The sequence below is a fragment of the Tubulanus polymorphus genome, chromosome 5 (genome assembly GCF_964204645.1).
Source record: "Tubulanus polymorphus chromosome 5, tnTubPoly1.2, whole genome shotgun sequence".
In the NCBI taxonomy this organism is placed as follows: Eukaryota; Metazoa; Nemertea; class Palaeonemertea; order Tubulaniformes; family Tubulanidae; genus Tubulanus; species Tubulanus polymorphus.
Window position 1 is genome coordinate 19,869,747 of NC_134029.1, and position 23,043 is coordinate 19,892,789.

The window sequence follows — 23,043 nt, forward strand, 5'->3', positions numbered from 1 at the left end:
TGTATTTAGCAATAAACGCTGATTTGTTTTCTAAAAGCGTCGAAATATGGGTCTGGAAAATCAAATATAACGAAAACAAAACAAGAAAAAAGTTCCGGTTTGAACGGTTCATCTATTATCATAATCATCATCATAATCATATGATGTATAATGTTGCATAAGTAAAAGGTATTTTTCCATTTTCGTACAATTTACATTATATGATTTGATTGATTATATAGTAGATCCATCTGTGAGACCAATTCATTACTTTTGACCGCATGCCGCAGACGCCTCGGCCTTCAGCGCAACTTCAACTTTGGAATGCTGATCAGCTGGTTCAAGAAGAAGATCCTGAAATGAGTGATATACGTTCGGCATTATTATTTTTATGATGATACAAAAATCTACGCTCCAATAACCTTCGCCCAGCACTTATTATTGAGCCGAATCTTATATTGTTTGAAATTGCTTCCGATATCTAATGAAACTGTTCAGTATTCGTAAAAACATTTTAGAAAACCGTATGCAAAGATGCGCACCGCTATCGCGTCTGTTCTCTTCCAAACGACATTTCCCGCTAAAGCAACCGGCGCAATGGGATATCTTGTTCTTATCGGTTCGTTTTTGATGATCGTTCCATCAGACGCCGCTGAAATATATTGAAATTCGGCCTTTGGTGAAGAGTTGTTCAGTGGCTTTAGATTTTACAAAACTTTTCGTGATAATTCGCGTACCTGATGGTATTGGAGGCAGGAAAATATGTGTTCCGGATGCGACGCATCGGCGGCCGACGCCTTTCTTATCCAACATAAATCGGGCACCGTTGGAAGTATCAGCCGGGTCGCCGCTCTGTTTGGCGTTACTGTAGAAATCAAGCGGAGTGCGATAGAAAAATCCACGATCCGACCAGTGTGAAAATGGGAATTCTTCACTTCCAGTACTGTTGTCTTTAACGTACGGCTTCGTTTCCTAAAGGGTATAACAGCGAGGAAAATTCTAAACACGAGTCCTTCAAAAAGAACTTTTGAAAAATTGCCAAAGTTTTCGGAGGTAGTTTCTAGTTATGACTGTATATATTACGCTATAAGCGATTTCATAAGGATTCCAGTTCTGAAGGGGAGTCGTATAGATGATCTCTAACGGTATGGCGTATGCCCAACGTTGGGTTGCCAATTCACACCTTTCCGAGCGACCTCTTCCTCTGCAATGCTTGAGCTACATGTGATGGGTAAAAACGAAATACAGTTATCGATTAAAAAAGTCTTATCACATAAATGAACAGTAAAATTCAAACGATTACCATGTATTATCATTTGATTAGAGGATTTCTACAACTATTAAAGTAAAAATACTTGATTTACGAAGGCGTTTCGATGATTATCAAATTACCGTTGCGGGTGCATATTTTGGTTGTGTTGTCTTCGCGAAAAAAACTGTTTCGTCGTGGAAACCACGCCTTTGTACCGTATCGCCCATTGCGTCTTTGCTGCCAGTTCGAAATACGCGGTGATAATATCCAGCATTAAGTTTCTTTTCTCTATCATTGTATTGCTTGGTTTAAAAAAAAGAAAGATTATTTTACTTTTCAACCACCCGCCTTCAACAAAACAACTATTTCACAATTGTGCGGGCTAATGAAAGATTTGGATATGGCATACCATTGCATAATCTGTACCAGTAATGCCGCCATCCAGCAATTGCGTTCCATACCCATTCGGGCCTGGTATTTCGGCCATTAGTTCGTCAAGTAAACCATATCGATAAATCGAATCTCTTTGGTTTTCTTTCGGTTGGTCTTTTGCTACTACCTTTTTATGAAATATTGAGAACAAACATGTTATTTGATAAAGAAAATGGGATCCTTAGCACGTTCATTAGTATACATTACTGTACACCAATGCCTCAGATGCTTTATTTATGGATAACTGAAATCACTAAATTACATTGAATCTCGCTGCTCTAGAATTTGCGTAATCCTCCAGATTTCTGTTGAATGCCATCCTCACGTGGTAATCGTCAACGAGCTTCAAACGATCAGTTGGTAGATCATCTTTTAACGGATGGCACAAGATACGATAGTTCCACTGCGCGTAGACGGGTTTATTGTCCTGGACTGTCAGGATCATTGTCGGCAAATTCGATAGGTTTTCCAGGCGATGCTTTCGTCCAGTTGCCGACGAAAATTTTATCTGCAAACATTATTCAATTTTAGGTTATGTTTTGCAGTTCACTTCATGCGTGTACACTCGAATTGTACCTAATAAAAGCCTTAAAATCTGGTTCTCGTAGGAATTGTCCACTGAGATGATTTACAATGAGCTTTATCGGTCGTCTCACATTCGTTAGAAATCAAAGTGCGGTACATGTACATTTTACAAAATTTCAAAGATTGAAAAATGAAAATAAAAGAATTTATTATCTCCCCCTTCTCTGCCCACTAAAGCCATCTTCGGAAAAGAGGGTAGGTACCTTATCTTGCAGTTCAAGCCATGAAGCCGCGTCTATATGATGTCGATCACTGTCGAATGGTTCATCAATTGACCCCTGATCCGAAATTGTCCATGCGCCCTCTAAATAACACAATACCGGTCTGAAGAATGGTCGATAATCACGGTGAGTGACATTCTGGTCTTGAAATGCCTTGAAGAATTCGCGCAATTCCGCACTCTATACATAATGAATCGAGAGGGCATTAAGAAAGTTGAACAAAAAAAAAGAAAAAATCCATTGAAATATCATATACATTGTCTTGAAATTTTTCGAACATAAAGTTTGCATTATATTGGCACCTACCTGTTCCTCTACTGTTCCAGTTACGGAAGGAGGCACTGGGGGGAATGGTATTTCGACTGTTTCTTTGTAATCGATCGTGTTATTGTTCACCACTGAAGCTGGCATTTTCATTTTGTAGTCATTGTGACGCGTTTTGAAGAGGACGCCATTCAATACCGCTGATAATTCTCCCATGCCAACTGTGTATCTATGATTAGAATGTGTGTGGATGGAGAGCATTCGGTTTTGGGTATACGAGGTTGCCTGATAGGTCTTGGATCCTGTAATATGCAATAACCTATAATAAATAGTGGTTAATACTCGCACCGATCAGTCGCTTGCCGGTTCCGGCTGATTGGGAGACTGTTTGAATGAACCGGAAACGAAATTTCCAATTCTGTACTTCTCGATTTTAACAAACTGTCTGCCGTACATTTGACCTCCGATCACAAAACTATGAACTGTACGTATTAAACCTCCTCACTTCCGCTTCCAATATAAAAGAAATGTCATAAATTAAACACACTGAACGCTGAATCTTTACTTGGTTCTGATCTGATCGGGAAAGGTACAACGAAAAGAAGCGTTGTGACAATGGATTCAAATTGGTGAAAAAAGTGAAACCATTAATAATTTCCACAATGAATTACAACATACCAAAAGGATATACAAACATATACAAGTATGGGACATTTTAATATAATGCGGGGGAGATTAGATGAAGCCAACAAAGGCTTATAAAAGTTTCTAATCCCACACACAGATTCACACGAACAGACGAACACATGCACTTACGCACATACAGTCATATACCTACACAAAACATGTCACATACACACACATACACAGACGCTGTCAATCACACTAACATACATACATTCTTGCACTCAGGTAACAGATGACAGATACAAAAGCATTAAAAATTAACTTGGAAAATTCAGAATTACAAGTTTTTTCTTGAAAATATGGATACACGAAAGATTTTTCAGACTTTTTGACAATTGTTCCAAGCAACAGGACCAGGAGACTTTTACAGAAAATTGAGCCATTCACGTATTTCAGCACGTGGGATCACTTTATCTTACCTATATGCTGTAACCTGATGTTGACAATACCGGAGTTCCCATCATTTCTAACTCGGTCTTCGTTGTACATTTGCAGAAGCATCACCTGACGGGATAGATGACCGAGAGTCTTTTTCAGATCGTTCAGTTTGTCTTCCCATTCGCACTGTTTAGTTTGCATCGCGTTTTGCAAAACTATCACCATAAAGACGGCGAACCTAGATATCGCAATTTTCATGATTGCTCTATAAGTCTAAAAACTAAAAAAAAGGTTATTTCTTCAAATTAAAGTTTATATTATACCTTAATATCTAGAATTTACTACATTATTGATATAGCGAATCAATGTGAATTTTTCTACATACTTACGTGTAGATATAAATATTTTTCAGAAAAATATTCTACGTCAATATTCTTCAGATGACTATACTTTCAACAAAACATCCCTCTCACGGAATAAGCAGAAGAGAAATGGCGCATGTTATTCACAGCCGTTATCTTATAAACATTTGCGAGAGTTTATTAAAGATTTATTGATGGTCAGGGGGTGTGCTTATATGGGATACTTCATTAGTCAAAAAGATCTTTAACGTAATAAAAGATGCGCAGGTGCATAATGTTTGTGCTTTTAGATTGACAAATGGAGTGATATGAAGTGCGATTATCCATTCTACACATTTCAAATTCCACAAGGAACGCCGTAGGTATATTTATACCGACGTAGGTATATTTATTTGACGACACAGCTGCGTGAAATCGAAGCCTTATGGGTTTTCGATAATAAAGATCTGGGCATAATTTAATTGAATATATATATATATATATATAAAGTATAGACTGTTATTAATTTTCCGTTGATTAATAACCCAATAAAAGCTCGGATAATCACATTTTATGATATCTGAGCACGAAAATTATACGTCCGTCCCTTCTATATTTTCAGCGCGCTCTAAAAATCGTTCCAAATTGCCTTTGAAAAGGCCTATCCTCCGTCTGGACTTCTTACATTGATTAAACTCCATAATTTTGATTTATAGGAAAATAACTTACTGAAAAAAACTTTCAATAAATGTGAAATCAGTTATTAAAACGAACTATTGAAAAGAATGGAAATCGCGAATTTTGCCCCGCTAGTAGACACCCGAGTCTTTTCTACGATCTTTTTCCTAGGTAAGGATCAGCCATCATTTGCATTTTCCATTGATAAGTTCTTATTGTTCACAGTTTTATATCATTTTTTAATTTATTCTTTTGACTTATGTGAAGTTTGTTAAAGATATCTTATCCTAAGCCGTTGAAATCGCCGCTTTATAGATGCCGAATTTCGCCTAGGAATAACAAGGCCTCTGAATCAAAGATGGCGGACGACGTGGCAACCGGCGTGAAAAATCTCTCCATCGACCAAGACGAGAAAAAGGCATGAAACGTTCTGATTATTTTATTCTTTCTCTATCGAAAGGAAAGCTATGCTTAGTCGAGCAAATAATCTTCATCTCGTCGTGAAACGTATCGGATTCACTGTCTTTCAAAGAATGAGTTTTCAATCGGTGTGTGTGGTTTCATCATCGCTCGGGTTACGCTGAGTACCGCAATGGTCAATTTCAATTACCGGGTTTTCTGAGATTTTACTGATTTTGGGGAGAAATTGTATAGATAATGAATGATTCAATGCGATTTAGACTCCCCTTATATGTGTATAGTGGATAAAACTCGGGAGAATTAATTTGGAAGATAGCTGAAACAGGATACCGCCTGTTCTTGGGCCTCGCCTCTTTCTAACAGTAACATGTCAATTCAGTTCATAAATTCAAAGATCAGTAAAAATCATCAAAAGGCCTAATATTGTTGTAGCTGAAGAACAGTAGGCCCTTAGTTGAATGTCATATAACAAATAAGCTGAACATTTAGTATTGAAATACAACATTGTCCCCAACTCTTTGATTCCCTGATTCCTGAAAAACTTCTACGGAAAATGCTTCTAAAAAAGCTTAAACTCCTTTGATTTGAGCAAAATGCCTGAAAATCCATCAATTTTGAGTAGTAAATAAGTAGAAATTCTTGTCTAGTTCGTAGTTGTACAGTAAACTAGGCCTATGCTTAGGCCTATATGGTTGCGGTCAGCATTTGTTATGGGATATGAAAGTGGTGCAGATGCTTTCTCAAAATTTCAAATTTTCTCCTTTAAAAGTCCTTTACATGTAGGAACGACTGATCCGTAGGGCCCTGTGTGACAATCCACGCCAAAAAGAAAATTGGAGCCATTATAACTTCTAGGCCCTATATAATGAATGAAGAGTAGATACAATTTAGATGTTCGTAGTTCAATCATCAAAGAAACATCTCACAATGAATTACCCTAATTTGAAGGTGATTTTTGGTGATTCTGAAAATTCACATTTATTAATTAGGCCTAAAGCAAAATCTATTTTTATCATGAATGACTGATGAAATAATTAGGGTGATCAAAGGTTGAGGTTTCACTTGGCTGATGTAATAGCATAGCCAATTACTAAATCGATCAAAGGTCATAACAAGTAATGTTATTTGTTGACCATAACTGAAATGACTATCAACAGTGGGGAAGTTGTTTCGACAAGTTCAGATCTTTGATGTTATTTTCGTAAATTCATGTTTCAGTCGGCTCCAATGGAAAAGAAAAAGAAGAAACCAGAAGCTGCTGGCAGTGGCGATTCATATCCACTTGAGGTACATTTCATAGGTCAATGAAATTTGAATTACGGATGAATTCGAAGTGGAGCCCGATCAGATTCCCGGTTGTAAAAATGCAATTTACTTGGAAAATAAATTGAGACGTCATTGATTAATATTGAATCGACTCTTCTTAACCTCAGGGTTCATAGTGAGTCTCAATATAGTGCTTAGTTCTGAAAATTCTAATAAGGTCCTTAAAAATGCTTCCTCTTCACAAAAATGTCAAAAAGTGATTTGCCTAAAAAGTTCTAACTTTTGACTTATGGTAATAAAAATTATCTTTTTTGGACATAAATTTGGGCTTGGTGATTTATTTTATTGTAGATTAGGACGGGCCACGGTCTGATATGATAAGAAAATAGCCACTTTTGCCTAACTTAAATGCTTACTTTTACTATTAAAAAGTGCTTACTTTAGCTTTAGCTTTGAACCCTGTAATTTACAATCCGAAATTCACATTTGATTTATAGATGATGCCACCACCGGAATTCATAGCCGCGCGCGAAATTCTATGGAATAAATTGAAAAAGGAATACGACGATTGGGTTCAAAAGCAAGAACCCGCAGCCATCAAAGTTACCCTTCCTGACGGCAAGGAAGTTGAAGCCCAGTCATGGCGTACAACCCCGTATGAAGTCGCCAAGGGTATTAGGTAGGATATTTTACATTCAGTTGTTCAAGGGATATTGAGTTTTTAAATCTCGATCCAAATTTCAACCCGCAACCATGGGTAAAGCTGGTGCTGAGTGGATTTTCTCAAGTTGCTGAGTGGAATTTCTCAATTTGCTGAGTGGTTTTCTTCTTGTTTTTTCTAGCCAAGGATTAGCTGATAGTGTCGTCGTAGCTAAAGTCAACGGTGAATTGTGGGATTTAGATCGACCGTTCGAAAAAGATGCCGCCCTACAACTTATCAAATTTGACGACGACGATGGTTTGTATTCGATTCATTTGACGTCGTTCATCTTTTCAAATTTGTCCAGACTCGTGGTTTTAGACTGAGGCATGATCTTTTAAGACTATTCCAAGATCGTGTTCGTAACCAGGGCCTATAAAACTTTTCTCTAGTTACCGAAAATGGTTTAGGATTGTTTTAACAAATGCATGGTCTCTTAAAATGGCCCTTAATAGTGGCTACAATGCTTATTCCCCGGAGCAAAAATATGACCAAACTTATAAGGTATACCTGCTCTTCTTTTTTATCTTAGGTCAGTACGTATTTTGGCACAGTAGCGCACATATACTCGGTGAAGCAATGGAAAGACATTATGGAGGCCATTTGTGCTACGGACCCCCAGTTGAAAACGGCTTTTATTACGACATGTGGCTCGAAGGACGGTGTGTATTTAATTTTGTTACGAAATTGCGTTTCGAAATGTGAGAAGAGTGAGACAGAATTTAGGAAAGCATCCACGGGTATCTAAATTCGAATAATCCTCTCGTTCTTCAGGCAAGTTTCATCTCACGATTTCAAAAACCTAGAAACCGTAGTGAAGTCGGCGATCAAGGAGAAACAGCCGTTTGAACGCCTTGAAATGAAAAAAGAAGATCTGTTAGAAATGTTCAAGGTACGTCGCGCTTTTAAGTACCGCGTCCAGAACTTTCCACTCAATATCTGTTAGCGTGTATTTCAGTTCAAAGCAGTTCCTCCTCATATCTATTCAAATGGCTTGTTCGTTTCAGTACAATAAATTTAAACAGAGAATTTTGAATGAAAAAGTCACCACTCCGACTACAACTGTGTACAAGTAAGTAAAAATATGTACAACGATACGAATAGCGTTTTTTATAGGTTATCACCAGGTTAATACGGCTTCTCCACGAATCTTCTCAAAGATATATATGAATCAGAAAACAGGTGTACATTAGACTAACTAGAATCCCATTTTCTAAGCACGTTAGTCAGCTTGTAGGATTTCATTGATTCAGTGCACACTGTGTTTTTACCAATAAATTAACCTCGATTTCCCATTTCTCGCAGATGTGGCCCGCTTATAGATTTATGCCGCGGTCCTCACGTACGACATACCGGAAAAGTGAAATCATTTTCAATTACAAAGGTATTAAATCAATTCATACTCGCTGACATTGGGTGACGTTCTGGCCCCTATCCTAAACCTAAATCGGTGTTCCCTTACAGAATTCGGCTACGTACTGGGAAGGCAAGTCCGACGCCGAGTCGTTGCAACGGATTTACGGAATTTCGTTTCCCGACGCGAAACAGATGAAAGAGTGGAAGAAGTTCCAGGAAGAAGCTGCGAAAAGGGATCACCGTAAAATCGGAAGAGTAAGTGAATAGAAGACTGATTGCTAATTTCTCTAATCTTAGTGCAGTATCTGGTCAATTCAGGGAAATATCTATATTCCCATCAAGTGACAGGTTTTAGAAGGGTGGCCGGCCCTTTAATTTTTACATGCGCCCCTCTGAAAATCAGCCACCCCTTATAAAATATCTGCTGCCCCTACCTGAGTGGGTGTCAATGTTCTATCAACGTTGACAAATGCTTTGAAAAATATTGAGCAAATGTGAAAAATAGAAGATTTCACCAAAATTTATAGTTTAATATTGTAAGTTCTTTTTTGGGGGGTGGACTTGTAGCCTTGCTACTTCAGCAGCCACGATATCATATACGTACACCTAACAGTGAATGCAGCCCCTTTAGAATTCCATCATATGGTGGAGAACAATTCCATCTGAGTCTTTATTTCGGGTAAAACCATTCGAGTCAATTCTCACGTTTCAATGTTTGTTGCGAATCTCCTTTTGTAGGATCAAGAATTGTTTTTCTTCCACGAACTGAGTCCGGGCAGCTGTTTCTTCCTGCCGAAAGGAGCCTTCATCTATAATACGCTTGTCGATTTCATTAAGGTAATTATGAATCTTGACGGTTAGCTTGAGCTTTGTTTGATTTTATAAAGTTGTTTCTCGGCAAAACAAAACAAAATTAAAATTTTGAAACATTTTTTAGGGCGAGTACAGAAATCGTGGTTTTCAAGAAGTTGTGTCGCCGAATATATACAACAAAAAGCTATGGGAAACATCTGGACATTGGCAACACTATTCTGTAAGTTACTCGGGTATATGAATTTCACTAGCACAGTTCAATTGATTCTACGACTTATTGATTTGTATTCTTTCGTTCTTTTGTACGTTAGGAAAATATATTCCAATTTGAAGTTGAAAAAGAAATCTATGCGTTGAAACCGATGAATTGTCCTGGCCATTGGTGAGTTACCGGATAGTCAACTATCCCTCAATAATGATATCCTTAAAAAGTCGATACAGTAGTCTCCGCTCAAGTCAAATCCAATCTACTCTGATAACCCGGGTGTTTGTTGAAACATTTATTGTGACAAAATATATGAAATATGTAACATCTATCAGGGATGAGAATTCCCCGCGGATCCGCGGTTTCCCGCGGATTTCAGTATTGAAAAATATCAATTTTCCAAATAGTCCAAAAATGATGTAAAAGTATGGGGGGGGGGGTGATGATCTCACTCAATTGGTCCGGCGCGATCGGTAATCAGGTGAACCGTAAAAGCGTTCAGTGCCTGTTTTACTTATCGTCACGTAAAAGTATCGCATTTCAATGCATATTCATTGCAACACAGTGGTTTTGTATGTACATTTGTACTACAATGAGTTTGTATGTATTTTATCGATCGGTTGCAGACACGCACGCACAGCAACAGTAGTAACGTATATAGGTCTACTTACTGTTGCTGCGTGTGTGTGGCGAACGCTTTCGTATTATACACTACTTGGTGATGATTTTTAGTGAGCATTCATCGGCGCATTTTTACTGCAATAATTCAGGGCTCGACCCGTAATGCATGAGATGCTGAATGTCATCAAATGAGGATGTACCACATTGGAACTAATAGCCATTACCTTCCAAAATATAATAGTCATTCATGGGTTCAAGATCGGAAAAGTGCTCTAAGTGCTCGGAAAACGTATTTAATTTCTAAAATTTTCTTGGGGGAGGGCCCCCAAACCCCCCCCCCCAATTAGCTTCGCGCCTTCGGCGCTCGCTAGTGCTGACGGCTACGCCGTCAGCTGGTTCGCGTATGTCACTCAAGCAAATAAACCCGCGGATTTTACAGGTCGGCGTTCTCATCCCTGATCTATAGCGGATATCACTAAAGTTGGAAGAATTTTAACGGTCCCAATAGGTCTGAATTGAGCGAAGCCTTTTGTAACAGCATATCCAATGATTATGTGCTGCATCTCTCTGTGTTTCAGTCTTATGTTTGGCCATCGTCCGCGATCGTGGAAAGAGTTGCCGTTAAGGATGGCTGATTTCGGCGTTCTGCACCGCAACGAGTTATCCGGCGCGTTGACCGGGCTTACTAGAGTGAGACGATTCCAACAGGACGACGCGCATATTTTCTGTCGACCTGATCAAGTAAGTGGGCTCGACCATTTTATGACGTCATATTAGAAATTAGAGACAGATATTGCTTCATAGATCCGACCACTTTATTTGAAATACAAGCTTTTGCTACTAATGCATATAACAGAGTCGCCAACCATTCCTGATTTTCATTACCGGTATTTTGTTACTATCTTGTAAAAAGTGATGTGATTTGTTCGATGCAAACAGAAATTGTGAAAGATTGTTACTAAGGTTCATTACTTTGATTACTGATAATTTGAACATTTTCTTTCATATCTCAATGAAATATGATTAAAAACTTTTCACCGATAGCACTTTGCAGCGGTTGCAGCCCTGATAGAAGCTTCGTCAGTTAAATGAGTTTAGTCAATGCAGAAAAAACAGTCACTACAGCGTCATTCATACCAAAATGTGGTCAAACCAAAATTCCTTAACTAACATACCGTCGTATGCTTGTCTCTTCGTGTAGGTAGGTGATGAAATGAAGGGTTGTATCGACTTCTTGAAGAACGTCTACGGAATTTTCGGATTCACGTTCAAACTTTACTTGTCTACGCGACCGGAGAAATATCTCGGCGAGATTTCGCAATGGGATACAGCTGAAGATGTACGTTGAGACCTGTCGTCGCTTTTCGAAATCGAGATACATATGCGGCTGTGCCATGCATTCATTCTTTTGATATTTCATTTGTCATTACGATTGTATTTGTAGGCTTTGAAAACTAGTTTGAATGCATCTGGATTCCCGTGGCAGTTAAATGAAGGCGATGGAGCGTTCTACGGACCTAAGGTAAATAGGGGCCACTCGTTTCTGTGGATATTCTTAATGTTCCATTGATTTTGAAAACGAATTTGCTGAATTTAAGTTGAGGTTTCATCTCTCAATGCCTGACTTGGGGGCAGTCCTGAAAAACCAGGGAGTGCCAATCATTTCTCGGAATATTTTATCCTTGTCCAGCCTCCCTGATTGTTGGCAGCTTCGACCTAGCAATACCAGTAATTGCAATCTAAATCTACAGAAATATAAAACATGTATAATACCTGCTCTCCCTGCTAATTACCATGATAATATAGTTGTTAATACTAATCACAGAATCCTTCTTACTTGGTAAACCGATGAGGTCGGCGAATTTTACTAAAACTGATTTGGAAAAACCTTCTATTTCTTTTATTCGCTTATCAGTATACAAAACTAGGAAAGCCGAAATATTTGCAGTCCCTGAAATATTTTAAGTACCTGAGTATACTATATTAATCTGTATGGCAGTGTTTCATATTGGAATTGTTTAAAATTTCAGATCGACATCACGATTTTTGACGCGTTGAAGCGCGCCCATCAATGCGCTACGATACAACTCGATTTCCAGTTACCTCAACGATTCGATCTTCACTTCGTGACGTAAGTTCAACGGAAACCGTTAACGATTTCGGTATTTGGTCGGATTGTTCGTATTATTGGTTGTTTAATTTCTGCATTTTTCCAGCGGCGAAGAAGGAGGCGACAAACAGCGTCCGATAATCATTCATCGAGCCGTACTCGGATCCGTAGAACGTATGATCGCGATTCTGTGCGAAAACTATGGTGGCAAATGGCCGTTCTGGCTGTCTCCGCGTCAAGCCGTCGTTATTCCGATCGCCCCGGTATTTGATGACTACGCCAAACAAGTAAGTGCTAAGATTTCGCGGTTTTTTGGCGGATATCTGAACATCAAGATCCAGTCGGGGTCATTCATTTATTACGTACGCATTAGGGGAGGGGGAGGGGTCAGTGCAATTGCGTACTGTAATGCTTAATGTATACGAAAAAATGAAAAATTCAAATTTTATGCGTACGTAATAAATGAATGATCCCGTTCCAAAATCGTGAGTTAACTCTGGGTGAAATTAGTTCATTTTCAATGAGTTAACTCTGGGTCAAATCTTAACGCACAACTGTGGAACTGGATCCAAGTTGATATCGAATTGTATTTTCATAATTGGGAATTCAAAATGTTGGCGCGAAAACTTAGAAATCAACAGAACTAATAAAAATACTGTAATTAACCAAATTTGTCTCGAACTTTATTTTGACAGGTAAAAGATGAAATATACGCAGCCGGATTTCAAGTAGACTGTGATCTGGATCCGGGCACAACGCTGAACAAGAAAGTCAGAAATAATCAACTGGCCCAGTACAACTTTATTTTAGGTATGTGATTATACTGTCACTGTATAAGTAAATATTTGTTTTGACAGTAACTAGTATTAAACAAACTAATGACGATTCTCAACAGCGCAATTAGAATTTGCTGAGAAAAGTGGCCAGCCTAATGGATTATTCAATTTACTGAATCAAATATGTCATTTCGATTATCGCGTATCAGCGTAACTTTGGACCAGCGAATGAGAAATGTGTTTTAGCAAAATCATGCGAAGGAATAAATGCCACTCGCCTGCGGGGCAAGCATATCTGAAATTTCTCTTGCCCCCTTGAAAAACAACTTGCCCTACTAGTGACAGGCACTCCAATTGGTGGCACAATCATCGGTTGTATCAAGTGGGTAAAGAAAGCGTTGAGACATGAAATTGCACTTGCCCGGTGGACGAGTGATAATGATAACCTACTTGCCCTAATTAGCATATACTTGTCCCGGGCAATCGGACAAGTGCGGAGATCGGACCCGGCAGTTCGATAGTAATCTGACTTAACTGGATTATAAACACTCGACATGAACTAATCTCCTTGTTCTAACTTAAAAGAAAACTGTTGAACTGGAGGTTGATCTTTCTTGTCGAAGTTTGCTTAACCCTTTCAGTGCTGACTTATCAATACCCTATAGTACTGGAGATAATTTGAAAATGTTTAAAAATTCCACCCTAGTGTGTTGAATAACAGGAATACCACTGGTAGTGTGTCCACACCGTGGTGCGGTGTATCGTTAATTACTGGTATTTCACTATGTTTGACAGGTGCTGCCATCTTTCAATAGAGATAAAAACTAATTACTAATTCCATCAATACACCGCAGTGCGGTGTACTAGCAAAATACATCACCGATTCATACACCGCACTGCGGTGTAGATGCACTGAAAGTGTTAATCATTTACGATTTTATTTCGTAGTCGTCGGTGAAAACGAGAAGTTGAACGGAACGGTGAACGTACGCACTCGAGACAACAAGGTACACGGCGAACACAGCATCGCGAAAGTCATCGAACGCTTCACCGAATTCAAGCAGACGAAGATACTAGAAGCCGAGGAAAAATTCTAGAGATACGTTCTGCGGACTCTTTGTCTTCGCGTTAACGACGCGACTTGAAATGCATCTTCGCCGCTATCATAATTTTCGTGCTCAGTCAATCATGGACTTCGTACTAATACGGAAATAGATTATTTATTTTGCGCGTCGAAATCGGGATCGTTGAGCGTCTGTTTTACGCCTTGATTTTAGTGATATATAGTTAGGGCGGGAACGGTTTCGTAGACTGTTGAGTATGAAGGGTTTAACCTGAGGCGAACTTCAGTTTTGTAATTGTCGTCGAGTTGTCAGAACCAGCGCAATTTAGTTTGATTTTACGCATTTTCCAGTGGCAGCCATCTTTGGACTAGTTTGACCGTGCTCAATCGCGTGGTTCGGACTGAAGTTCGGACTAACCGACGCGAGGTTTCACTTAGCGATTATTATTGGCGATTATTTGGTCGACTAACTACGAAAATGGAAGTTCGCCCTAGATGATAACTACCATACGCAACTGTAGCAATTGAATTAACGAAAAGCAACACGTCGAAATTTCTGCGATAATGGTTTGTTCATTTGCGAATTGGAAAAATTATCGCACCATCTATGAAACCGGGAGCCGTTGGACGCTGGGTTCTATTTATGTCATAGATAACAACCTTTTCAAATCAGTTGTTTCATGGAAATCTTGAAATCCATGTTTACTGCGAATTTTTTGATCACATGTCACTAGATACTATGTAAGCTATCATCGCCGATTGTAGGTATTCGGTCACTATGCAGGGATTTTATCGAGGTTACTAACTGTAGTAATGCACTTTATCAAAAAATTACATAAACTCATCTTTTGAATCGATTATGATTGTAACACGTCACCACCGTTTGACTATAAATACATTTATTAGTCATTACTGCCAGGTAGCGGCGGTTTGACGCGGTCAACGGTATATTTCGCGTTTTGTCAGTACATATGTTTTCGTTGAACGTAAAAAAGTGTTCCGACGCGTGCTAGTTGGAACGTTGTCCTCGGGTCTTGATTTGTGCCAATAGAAGCATGTTTCAATCATAATATATTGTGTAAGCAATTGTGTCCTAAAATAAATTAAAATCTTCTTTTGGAATATGAAATTGTTTTATTGTCGTCATTTTCACGCTGGTTTATTCATCTATGCGGACGGTGGCGAATTATTGGATCTATCGAGTGTCTTCTATGGTAGGTGGCGCCATTGTATCGTCGCGATGAAAAATCTCCCAGAGGCGCTTGTATTCCACTTGATGAGGATGATTGCGATGGATTCGTTCGAATTCGATGATTTTCCGCTCCCTCTCGATGTCTGAAAGTTTCGAAATGTCTGTTTTACGCAAGTGAAACAAAGCTGGGAAGGATTCGCAATTGCAAATATATGTAGCAAGTTGACAGGAATTAGTACAGTAAACTTCGCCTGGCTAACCTCTCTGACCAAAAAGAAATCATTGTCCGACTCCCTGACATCACGGGCCAATTTTTGCCGTTCCTAGTTTGTGCACTAAGGCGAGGTTTACCATTCAGGAGCGGATACCAGGGGTACTTGTGAGACAAAATTTTGAGGTTAACTTCGCGTTTGTAACTCGGAATAAGCTACTTTTCTTAGTTAAAAGTGATTTTTTGAGGTTATTTCGGAAATTAACTCCAGAATCACTTTTAACTGAACAAAAACCAATTTATTCCTAGTTACAAACTCGGAATTAACCCCGAAAATTATTTTTTAAAGATACTTCACCAGGAAGCTCCGTAACCTGTCATTTAAAAGATCGCATGATGCTCATACCTCGCTGAGTTGGGAGAGTTGAGTGGATTTTCGGATAACCGACTTTGCGTAAATTTCCCCACACTTTGAAGATTTTAACTTCTTCGTTTATGCGACAGCGCGCATCTGTTGCAGCGCACGTATTTGCTGATTTCAAATCCGGACTGCATTCATCGGTTGTATCGTTAATTGTTGACTTATGATTTTTAGAGTCGCATTTCTTGGATGTTTTGTCACCGTTCAACTGCTGCGGCTTAACCGGCTGCAGCTCCGACTGCGAACGGGGCAATTTGGTTATTTCGCGTTGCGCATTCGTTCGCGATCTCCGAGCGCGGTTGATCGTCATTCTATTTCTGTCGTAATAATTCATTAATCCCGAAGCAGATCTCTGCGAAAATGGACCATCAACGACATTCTCCCGCCACATTTTCAAATGTCACAGACGCGCAGGGCGCTGTATTTCTTGTGCATGTAGGTCCTATACCTACCTACGTATAATACCTTTGTTCGTGCGTTTTTCCTACATCTCATAATTCGCTTTCAGTTTATTTCCATATCTCCACTTTCGATGACGGAACCTTCTCTTCGTCGGACTCTGCGTGCAAGCTATCATCCGTTTAATGGAAAAAAATGGTATATCTGGGGCATTAGCACAATTATCGATTGCTCATTGAAGCAGAAGACTAAAACGCGATATATTTGGTCGGTTCTTCGATTTTCAATGGTTATATGAAAGATTTACAGTCTTTGTAATTACTCGCATAAATCGGTCCCTCAATAGCCTGTTCTCGCGCTTGGTTCACACATAAAACATGTTGTCATGGTGTACCCGATAGAGAAATCGAAAATTCCCTTGACATTTCGTTACGAAACGCCTTTCATCGCTGTGAAATCCGATTAATAATTCATACCACGCGCGCGCGCGCATGGTTCTAATCTTGTTGCGGTACAATAAAATTAGATAGCTTTTTTTCAATAATGACTCGATCCGCTTCCGAATAATCTTCGCAAGTTTTATACTGAAAAAAGTAAGAAGACTTCTAGATCAAAAATCTAAACGTATACGTTTTAGTAGACAAAATAGATAGAGCAGCCACCATCATATATACGATCTTGTATTCATAAATTTCATATTTTCATAGATTATAATTCATATTTTTCATAGCAAAGTAGCCTATATTCTGAAATGGTAAAATATGCTATAAATCAATCAAGGTATAGTGGATAGTTTATATCATTTCTTGAAGTAATGAATTTGAAAATTGGCGGTTTCACGTCCGGCAACAAATTCCCAGTAAGAATATTCTATCATGACTTACCGGTACGGTGTTCTAATGGCTTAGAAGGTCTTTTTAAAACTCGAAGAACATTCGTTTATGATGAGTATAAATTCCTTTGCAGATACAAATAGAGTTAATATCATAAATATCAAGGTGAAACCGAATGTATGATGTACAACGTTTTATCGGTTTTCTATATTGACGCGTTATCTTTTGAAACTGTTTACGCGTAATGGTCGTCCGGGAAACTACCCTCTTACCGCGCCGGGGACTACCTACCGGTCTCGACGTTTCGACTCTTGTTATCTTGGTGGGAGAGATCGAAACTGAAACAATGCCCGATTGTCGTCTGCGAAACTCATCTATTATTTACGTAATTCGAAATAAAACGGTCTCGTCGCTAGAAACGATCGACGTGACACACGCAATTTGTAAATTCGGTCGTTACAAGGCGATCTATCATCAGCAAATAACAATTCAATCCAGAAATAGCCGGGAAATGTCGGTTACCAATACAAACGTAGTTTTAATGGCATTTCACGCTCGGCAGAGAAATAGGTTGCAAATTAGAATGTTCAATTATTAATATTTTATGTATTTTACGACAGTAGAAAGTGGTATACGAAAGCATGCAGTTAGTGCGTGCAATATACATTTAGAAATAGCTGGAATCGAAAATTTGTCGATATTTTGCCGCGACGACCACAAGTCAACAATTCGATAATTTGTACTTCGATCATATAGAGGAATTGCACCTTTAATCAATATTGTGATTTATCGGTCTATATGTCCCGGGTTTGTCTTTGAATCGATTTATTGACCTGATTGATAAAGCAAAAGATCGATAAACCAGAAAAAACTACTGATGATTCATATCATATGATATATCATATGTTTTGAGGGTATTTCTCAATAAATAGGACACAATATTTTCGTTCAAAATCAATGCACTATATACGGTGTATACTGGTCATGGTATTCTGTAATTTATTTCCAATGAAATAATGTTAGATACACATATTCCCAAATCATTTACAAATAATCACCAAACACATTAGATTCAAATCAAGACATAGCGAACTCAGCAACACGATACACATCAGGAATTGTCAAACGAGAACGGCGACGGGCGCTCCGAAGTAGAGGCTTCAAGGTGGTCCCTACTCGTAGAGGCTAAACTCTCGATAGTCGATATATTCGTTTCAGATCTGTATCTGATACTCTCTTCTAACATCAATTTGAAACGATCGTTTTTGGTCTTACGTACAACTCCGTACACCAACAAAGTCGAGCAGATTATGAACAGGATTACGCCGATCGAGCAGCCGATAATTATAGGGTGTTTCACGTGTAATCTATCATCATGTGAACCCAGAGACTCCGCCGTACTGTTCGATGCGTTCGCAGAGGGATTTGGTGACGGGGTGACCGTTTGAACCGTTGCCGTCGTCGTTGGCGCTTGGCTGACAGTTGTTTCTGCGCACGAAGCCGTTACAGTGACGGTAACAGTAACGATTACACTCGACGGATTTAAGCAATTTGTAGACGATATTCGTGAGACTACAGCTGCACTCGACTGTAGACCTAAGCTTGGTTGTTCGGAAAGAGCGACCGATAGATCCTGGGTCTGCGCTGGATTTGTCGTGAATGATGGATTTATCGATGACTGTAGGCCTTGACTATTGCTTAATTGTTGTCCATACACTAATCCATCTGGAAATGAAAAATTAATAGTAAACCGTATATACAGTTGCAAGCTGCAACAAACTCACAGTCATGATACGAAAATAGTGTGAAATACCACGATGAGTCGAGAAGATACACAATATCCGTGTCAGATGAAATAAGAGAAATCCAACAATAGATTCGGCCAAAAATGAAAAGATCTATAGTAAAATGGTATATATCTGGAGCAACGTTTCGGAGCCATCATCAGTACGCCTGATGATGTATTTAGTATATAGCCGAAACGTTACTCGAAATAACTGTAGATCTTTTCATTTTTGGCCGAATCTATTGTTGGATTTCTCTCTTTAGTGAAATACCATAAATACCTGAAAACAAGCTTATAAGGAAAAGCGAATTTATCAAATCCAACCTCATGATATATCGCCTCCAGATTTCTTACTCAGGGCAAGTTACTCTGGAAGAATAGAGTAATAGTTTTTATGAATGGAAATAATTATTCTCGAAATATTGGGAAGTGTCCTTGACCGTAGCAATTACCTTGACTTTCTCACCATCGTTTACAATGTATCCAACCTATGAGGAGAAGAGCTGATCATTTTAGGTTCCCAACAAATAAAGTGAAGTAAAGACAATGGAACCTTACTTCATGTGTATACATACGCAAAGTTTAAACTTACAATATGCACGACAATAATCAGATATTTACCATTAGGTCTACCTAAAAGCGAATGTATGTCAACAAACCGATAACACTATAAATCGAAATATATAGACTGTTCTAATCGGGTCCAATCGTATATTGACTGTCTGTGTTTAAAAACACTGGAAGTACCGTATAAGAAGACTCTACATATTTGTAAATCGAATTATGCAGTTGCAATAGTAAGACCTTGCCTTCACTTCCTCGAACTTTTTAGCTTCCTAGTTCCAAACTGAATCATCCGTATTTTCGAAAAACAGAAAATTCGAAAATTTTGTCTAGAATTGCTAGCCGGCGTACTCAGTATCACGTGTAATCGTGCTACACTTTTCCCGAAAACAAGCGAAATATCAAAATACTGATACAGATATTACGGGAAACTTCAAATAAATGAAGAAGATAGCAATTGGATTAAAAAGATAGAGGTAAGAAATTTCGAGGCTTTCATATTCCTAGCAACCACGAAACACATGAAATAAGACGGCCGCATCACATTGAGTGAGGCGTATCGATACATGGCTTCCTTAGTTACTAAGAAAAAAGTTCGCATTTCGTTGCTACGAACATTAGTTGCACTGCTTTTCTTGGCTTTCGCTTAGAGTTTGCTAAGTTATTCGCGCGCTACGACAATGATTCTTCGAAGTCTTACTTAGAAGAAAAATGACGATTATTCTTTATAAAGTTCTCGTGGCTTTTATAGCCATGCATCTGACTGGATTATGGTCAGAGTTTCAAGATACTTGCGGCATGACACAACAGTATCCGAGGTAGGTTGAATATGTGGTATATTAGCTATCAAAAGTCATACTGTATTTTGGTGAAGACCGGTTCATCTTCCAAACAATCTTTAAAAGAAAAAAACGTATGCCTTAAATGCTAAATTCATTGAAATTAAAAATTTAGAGCAAATTTATCATTTTTTTTCGTTATGTAGTCTCACCAATTTTTCAATTTTTTTCAGTGGAGCTGTTGCTGCAGTTTCGCTTGCTGACGTGCAGGTAATGATAGTGATGACTTTGTTGCTATTAATATTGATTAGATCTGCAGGAATTTCTATGAAAATTCGTCTGCTCAACAAATACCGCCAGCAATTAGCGGTGATGTGCATTGGTACCCTGCTGCTGTGGTACGCCATTCTCGGTCTCATCTATAATGCCGGAGGTCAGTATATATATTTTTTCTAATAGAATTTCCTACATACCATACCATACCATACCATACCATACCATACCATACCATACCATACCATACCATACCATACCATACCATACCATACCATACCATACCATACCACACCACACCACAACATGCCATGCCATGCCATACCATACCATACCATACCATAAACATCGAGGGCTATTGAAAATATAAATTTTTTCTTTAATTTTTAGATTATCTGCTGATGCTATTATTCCTATTACCGAGACTGATCTACAAAGTCTTCAAATTCATTTACGCGCATATCTTATGCGGTCTCGGCTTAATCTACGATTCGATCACATCGGTTATTGAACTCATCAGCAGCAAACCGGCTCGACGACTGACCTCTTCAGAAGTAGCTCCAACGTCTAGATGCCAGCAGAAAACATCCACGTCAGAAATCAGAACACATCGACCAACACTGACCAGATACAGTCTAACAGAGATTAATGTAAGCGACACGATCTCTCGGTTACAATACGTGAAATCGGGTCGAATCAGCGCTTCAAAAAGTTTCGAGAATGTCGACCATATCATCAAACCGTTCGCAACTCAATCTTGTCCAGATATAAAGAAGTTTCTGCGTGCTCAAGCCGAACAACTCGAGGAGGTGCCAGAATACAGAACACAGGAAGAAATCTCGATCGATTACGGAAAAAGAATCTTTTCGTCTGGTTCAACATTGATGATCTATCCGTCAGACGAACTCTTCATTCATCACTCGTTCACCAATATCTCCGTCCATGGTCATTCTTCACCGAATATAGCGATACTTGATACTGCCATCGCTGATGTCACTGACCACCAGACTAGTGTTCACATACCGCTGCACCAAGCACACAGTCTACCTAGCAATGTTGGAACAAATAAAGACATCCTGATTTCTAACCTTTTTCCGATGATAAACCTGATACCGCGAGGTAGATAACTACACTCAAATAATTCGAAATATTCTCAATTTAACAATTTCTGATGACGATGTTTTTGTTTCAGCCCGATCGTCAGTGGAGGTCAACAACAACGAATTAGACCTATCAACTTCGGCGTCGTTTGTAGTTCTAACCCGTACTACCAGCTCTGGTGTCGTGCCCGTTCATCTGTTCTCCGGAATCTCCATGTTGCAGACCAGTCGCCGTTCTCTACCGGTAACCGTCGTCCAAATCGATGTCGAACTCGCGTCACTGCGCACCATCAGCGCACCGGTCATTTACAACACCGCAGTCCACTCCGAAATGAGCGTTTTCAGCGAGCCAACTAACAGCGAATGCAACTTAGCGGCCTTAACCAGAAGCATTGAAGCCGATATCGCCCATGTTTACGAGAGACAGGACGGATGCCTCGTGGCGAAAGATCTGACAGGACGTTGGGCTCGAGGAGACTGCTGGGCTCGCTCGTCAGAACACGAATTAGTCGACGACGAAGGAAGACTATTCGAATGGGTATTCTTAGAAGACGAAAGCATTCAAGACATCATCTTCCGTCCTCCAAACTTCTGGACGAGATTTTCTAACGGAACGAACCAATTTTTCCGTTACTGGATACTCGGGCAATATCAGACCCAGCATCGCCGTTAAAAGTGTCAGGGAAGTTGTGAAGTTTGCCAGTCAAATATTTCAATTGTATAATCAATATTTATAGATTTTTGTTTTACGGTAGCTTCTATACAAAGCCTACTTTTTATCGCTTCCTTTTGATGAATATAGCTTTAACTGAAAGAACTGTTTTGTTCCTTTTCGTTGTCGTTATCTTGCGACCACAGGAATTTCTCCTAACCAAAAGTGGCATCGTTCCATTTGATCTATTCGATATTTCACTACCGTATTACAAAACATATGTATGCCAAAGCTAACCATAAGTCCCAGAGTTCGAAGTTGAACCATAGTTTGGGATGGCGGAATTTGATAGATTGTACATTTTACAAGAAAGCGAAAATTGTTTATGCTTTATAGCTAATTTGAATGTTTTCTGAGAGAAACCTATTAAATATTGCTAATAGTTTTATCTTTGGGTTGGTTTTAGGCATATAAAAACCACATGTTTAGCAGTTAATCCACTGGATACATAATTTTGTAATAAGTTTTGAGAGAAATTGTAAGAGAGCGTACATTGGTGGAAGACATATTTGAGTAATAGCTAAGATATTCTTGGGGTCATTATATTAGTAAATTGGGAGGTTAGAAATATCGTAAAGCAGGTTTTGTAGAATATAGTCAACATCCATCCTGTTGATGGCCTTTGA

The 23,043-nt window shown here is 39.0% G+C and overlaps 3 protein-coding genes and 1 long non-coding RNA gene across 5 annotated transcripts; 1 reads left to right on the forward strand and 3 right to left on the reverse strand.

Moving 5' to 3' along the window:
* Positions 1-71: 71 nt before the first annotated feature.
* On the reverse strand, positions 72-4,305 carry LOC141905138 (uncharacterized). The gene is made up of 11 exons (XM_074793915.1): positions 4,188-4,305; positions 3,840-4,078; positions 2,776-3,035; positions 2,452-2,649; positions 1,926-2,171; positions 1,641-1,790; positions 1,372-1,533; positions 1,063-1,197; positions 717-951; positions 522-631; positions 72-333 (listed from the first exon to the last, which is right to left on the reverse strand). The coding sequence occupies exons 2-11, from the start codon at positions 4,054-4,056 to the stop codon at positions 247-249; spliced, it is 1,800 nt and encodes a 599-aa protein (XP_074650016.1). The 5' UTR covers positions 4,057-4,078; positions 4,188-4,305; the 3' UTR covers positions 72-246.
* Positions 4,306-5,227: 922 nt separating this feature from the next.
* LOC141906489 (threonine--tRNA ligase 1, cytoplasmic-like) lies at positions 5,228-14,181 on the forward strand. Its single transcript, XM_074795804.1, has 19 exons — positions 5,228-5,365; positions 6,456-6,524; positions 7,001-7,182; positions 7,346-7,461; positions 7,736-7,865; positions 7,978-8,095; positions 8,211-8,275; positions 8,509-8,587; positions 8,668-8,814; positions 9,298-9,396; positions 9,497-9,592; positions 9,684-9,754; positions 10,777-10,939; positions 11,400-11,537; positions 11,643-11,720; positions 12,229-12,329; positions 12,415-12,595; positions 13,004-13,118; positions 14,033-14,181. The coding sequence occupies exons 1-19, from the start codon at positions 5,285-5,287 to the stop codon at positions 14,179-14,181; spliced, it is 2,178 nt and encodes a 725-aa protein (XP_074651905.1). The 5' UTR covers positions 5,228-5,284.
* On the reverse strand, positions 14,030-17,946 carry LOC141906490 (uncharacterized). 2 transcript variants are annotated; one of them, XM_074795807.1, is made up of 4 exons: positions 17,495-17,512; positions 17,255-17,328; positions 15,957-16,954; positions 14,030-15,482 (listed from the first exon to the last, which is right to left on the reverse strand). In XM_074795807.1, exons 3-4 carry the CDS (start codon positions 16,360-16,362, stop codon positions 15,343-15,345), a joined length of 546 nt encoding a protein of 181 aa, XP_074651908.1. In that variant the 5' UTR covers positions 16,363-16,954; positions 17,255-17,328; positions 17,495-17,512; the 3' UTR covers positions 14,030-15,342. The 2 variants fall into 2 exon arrangements, with proteins under 2 accessions (XP_074651908.1, XP_074651906.1); XM_074795805.1 differs by having other exon boundaries at positions 17,255-17,946.
* A 149-nt stretch (positions 17,947-18,095) lies between these two features.
* On the reverse strand, positions 18,096-19,617 carry LOC141905816 (uncharacterized). Its single transcript, XR_012619276.1, has 3 exons — positions 19,442-19,617; positions 19,270-19,358; positions 18,096-18,928 (listed from the first exon to the last, which is right to left on the reverse strand). It is a non-coding gene; the product is annotated as an uncharacterized LOC141905816 (long non-coding RNA).
* Positions 19,618-23,043: the final 3,426 nt, after the last annotated feature.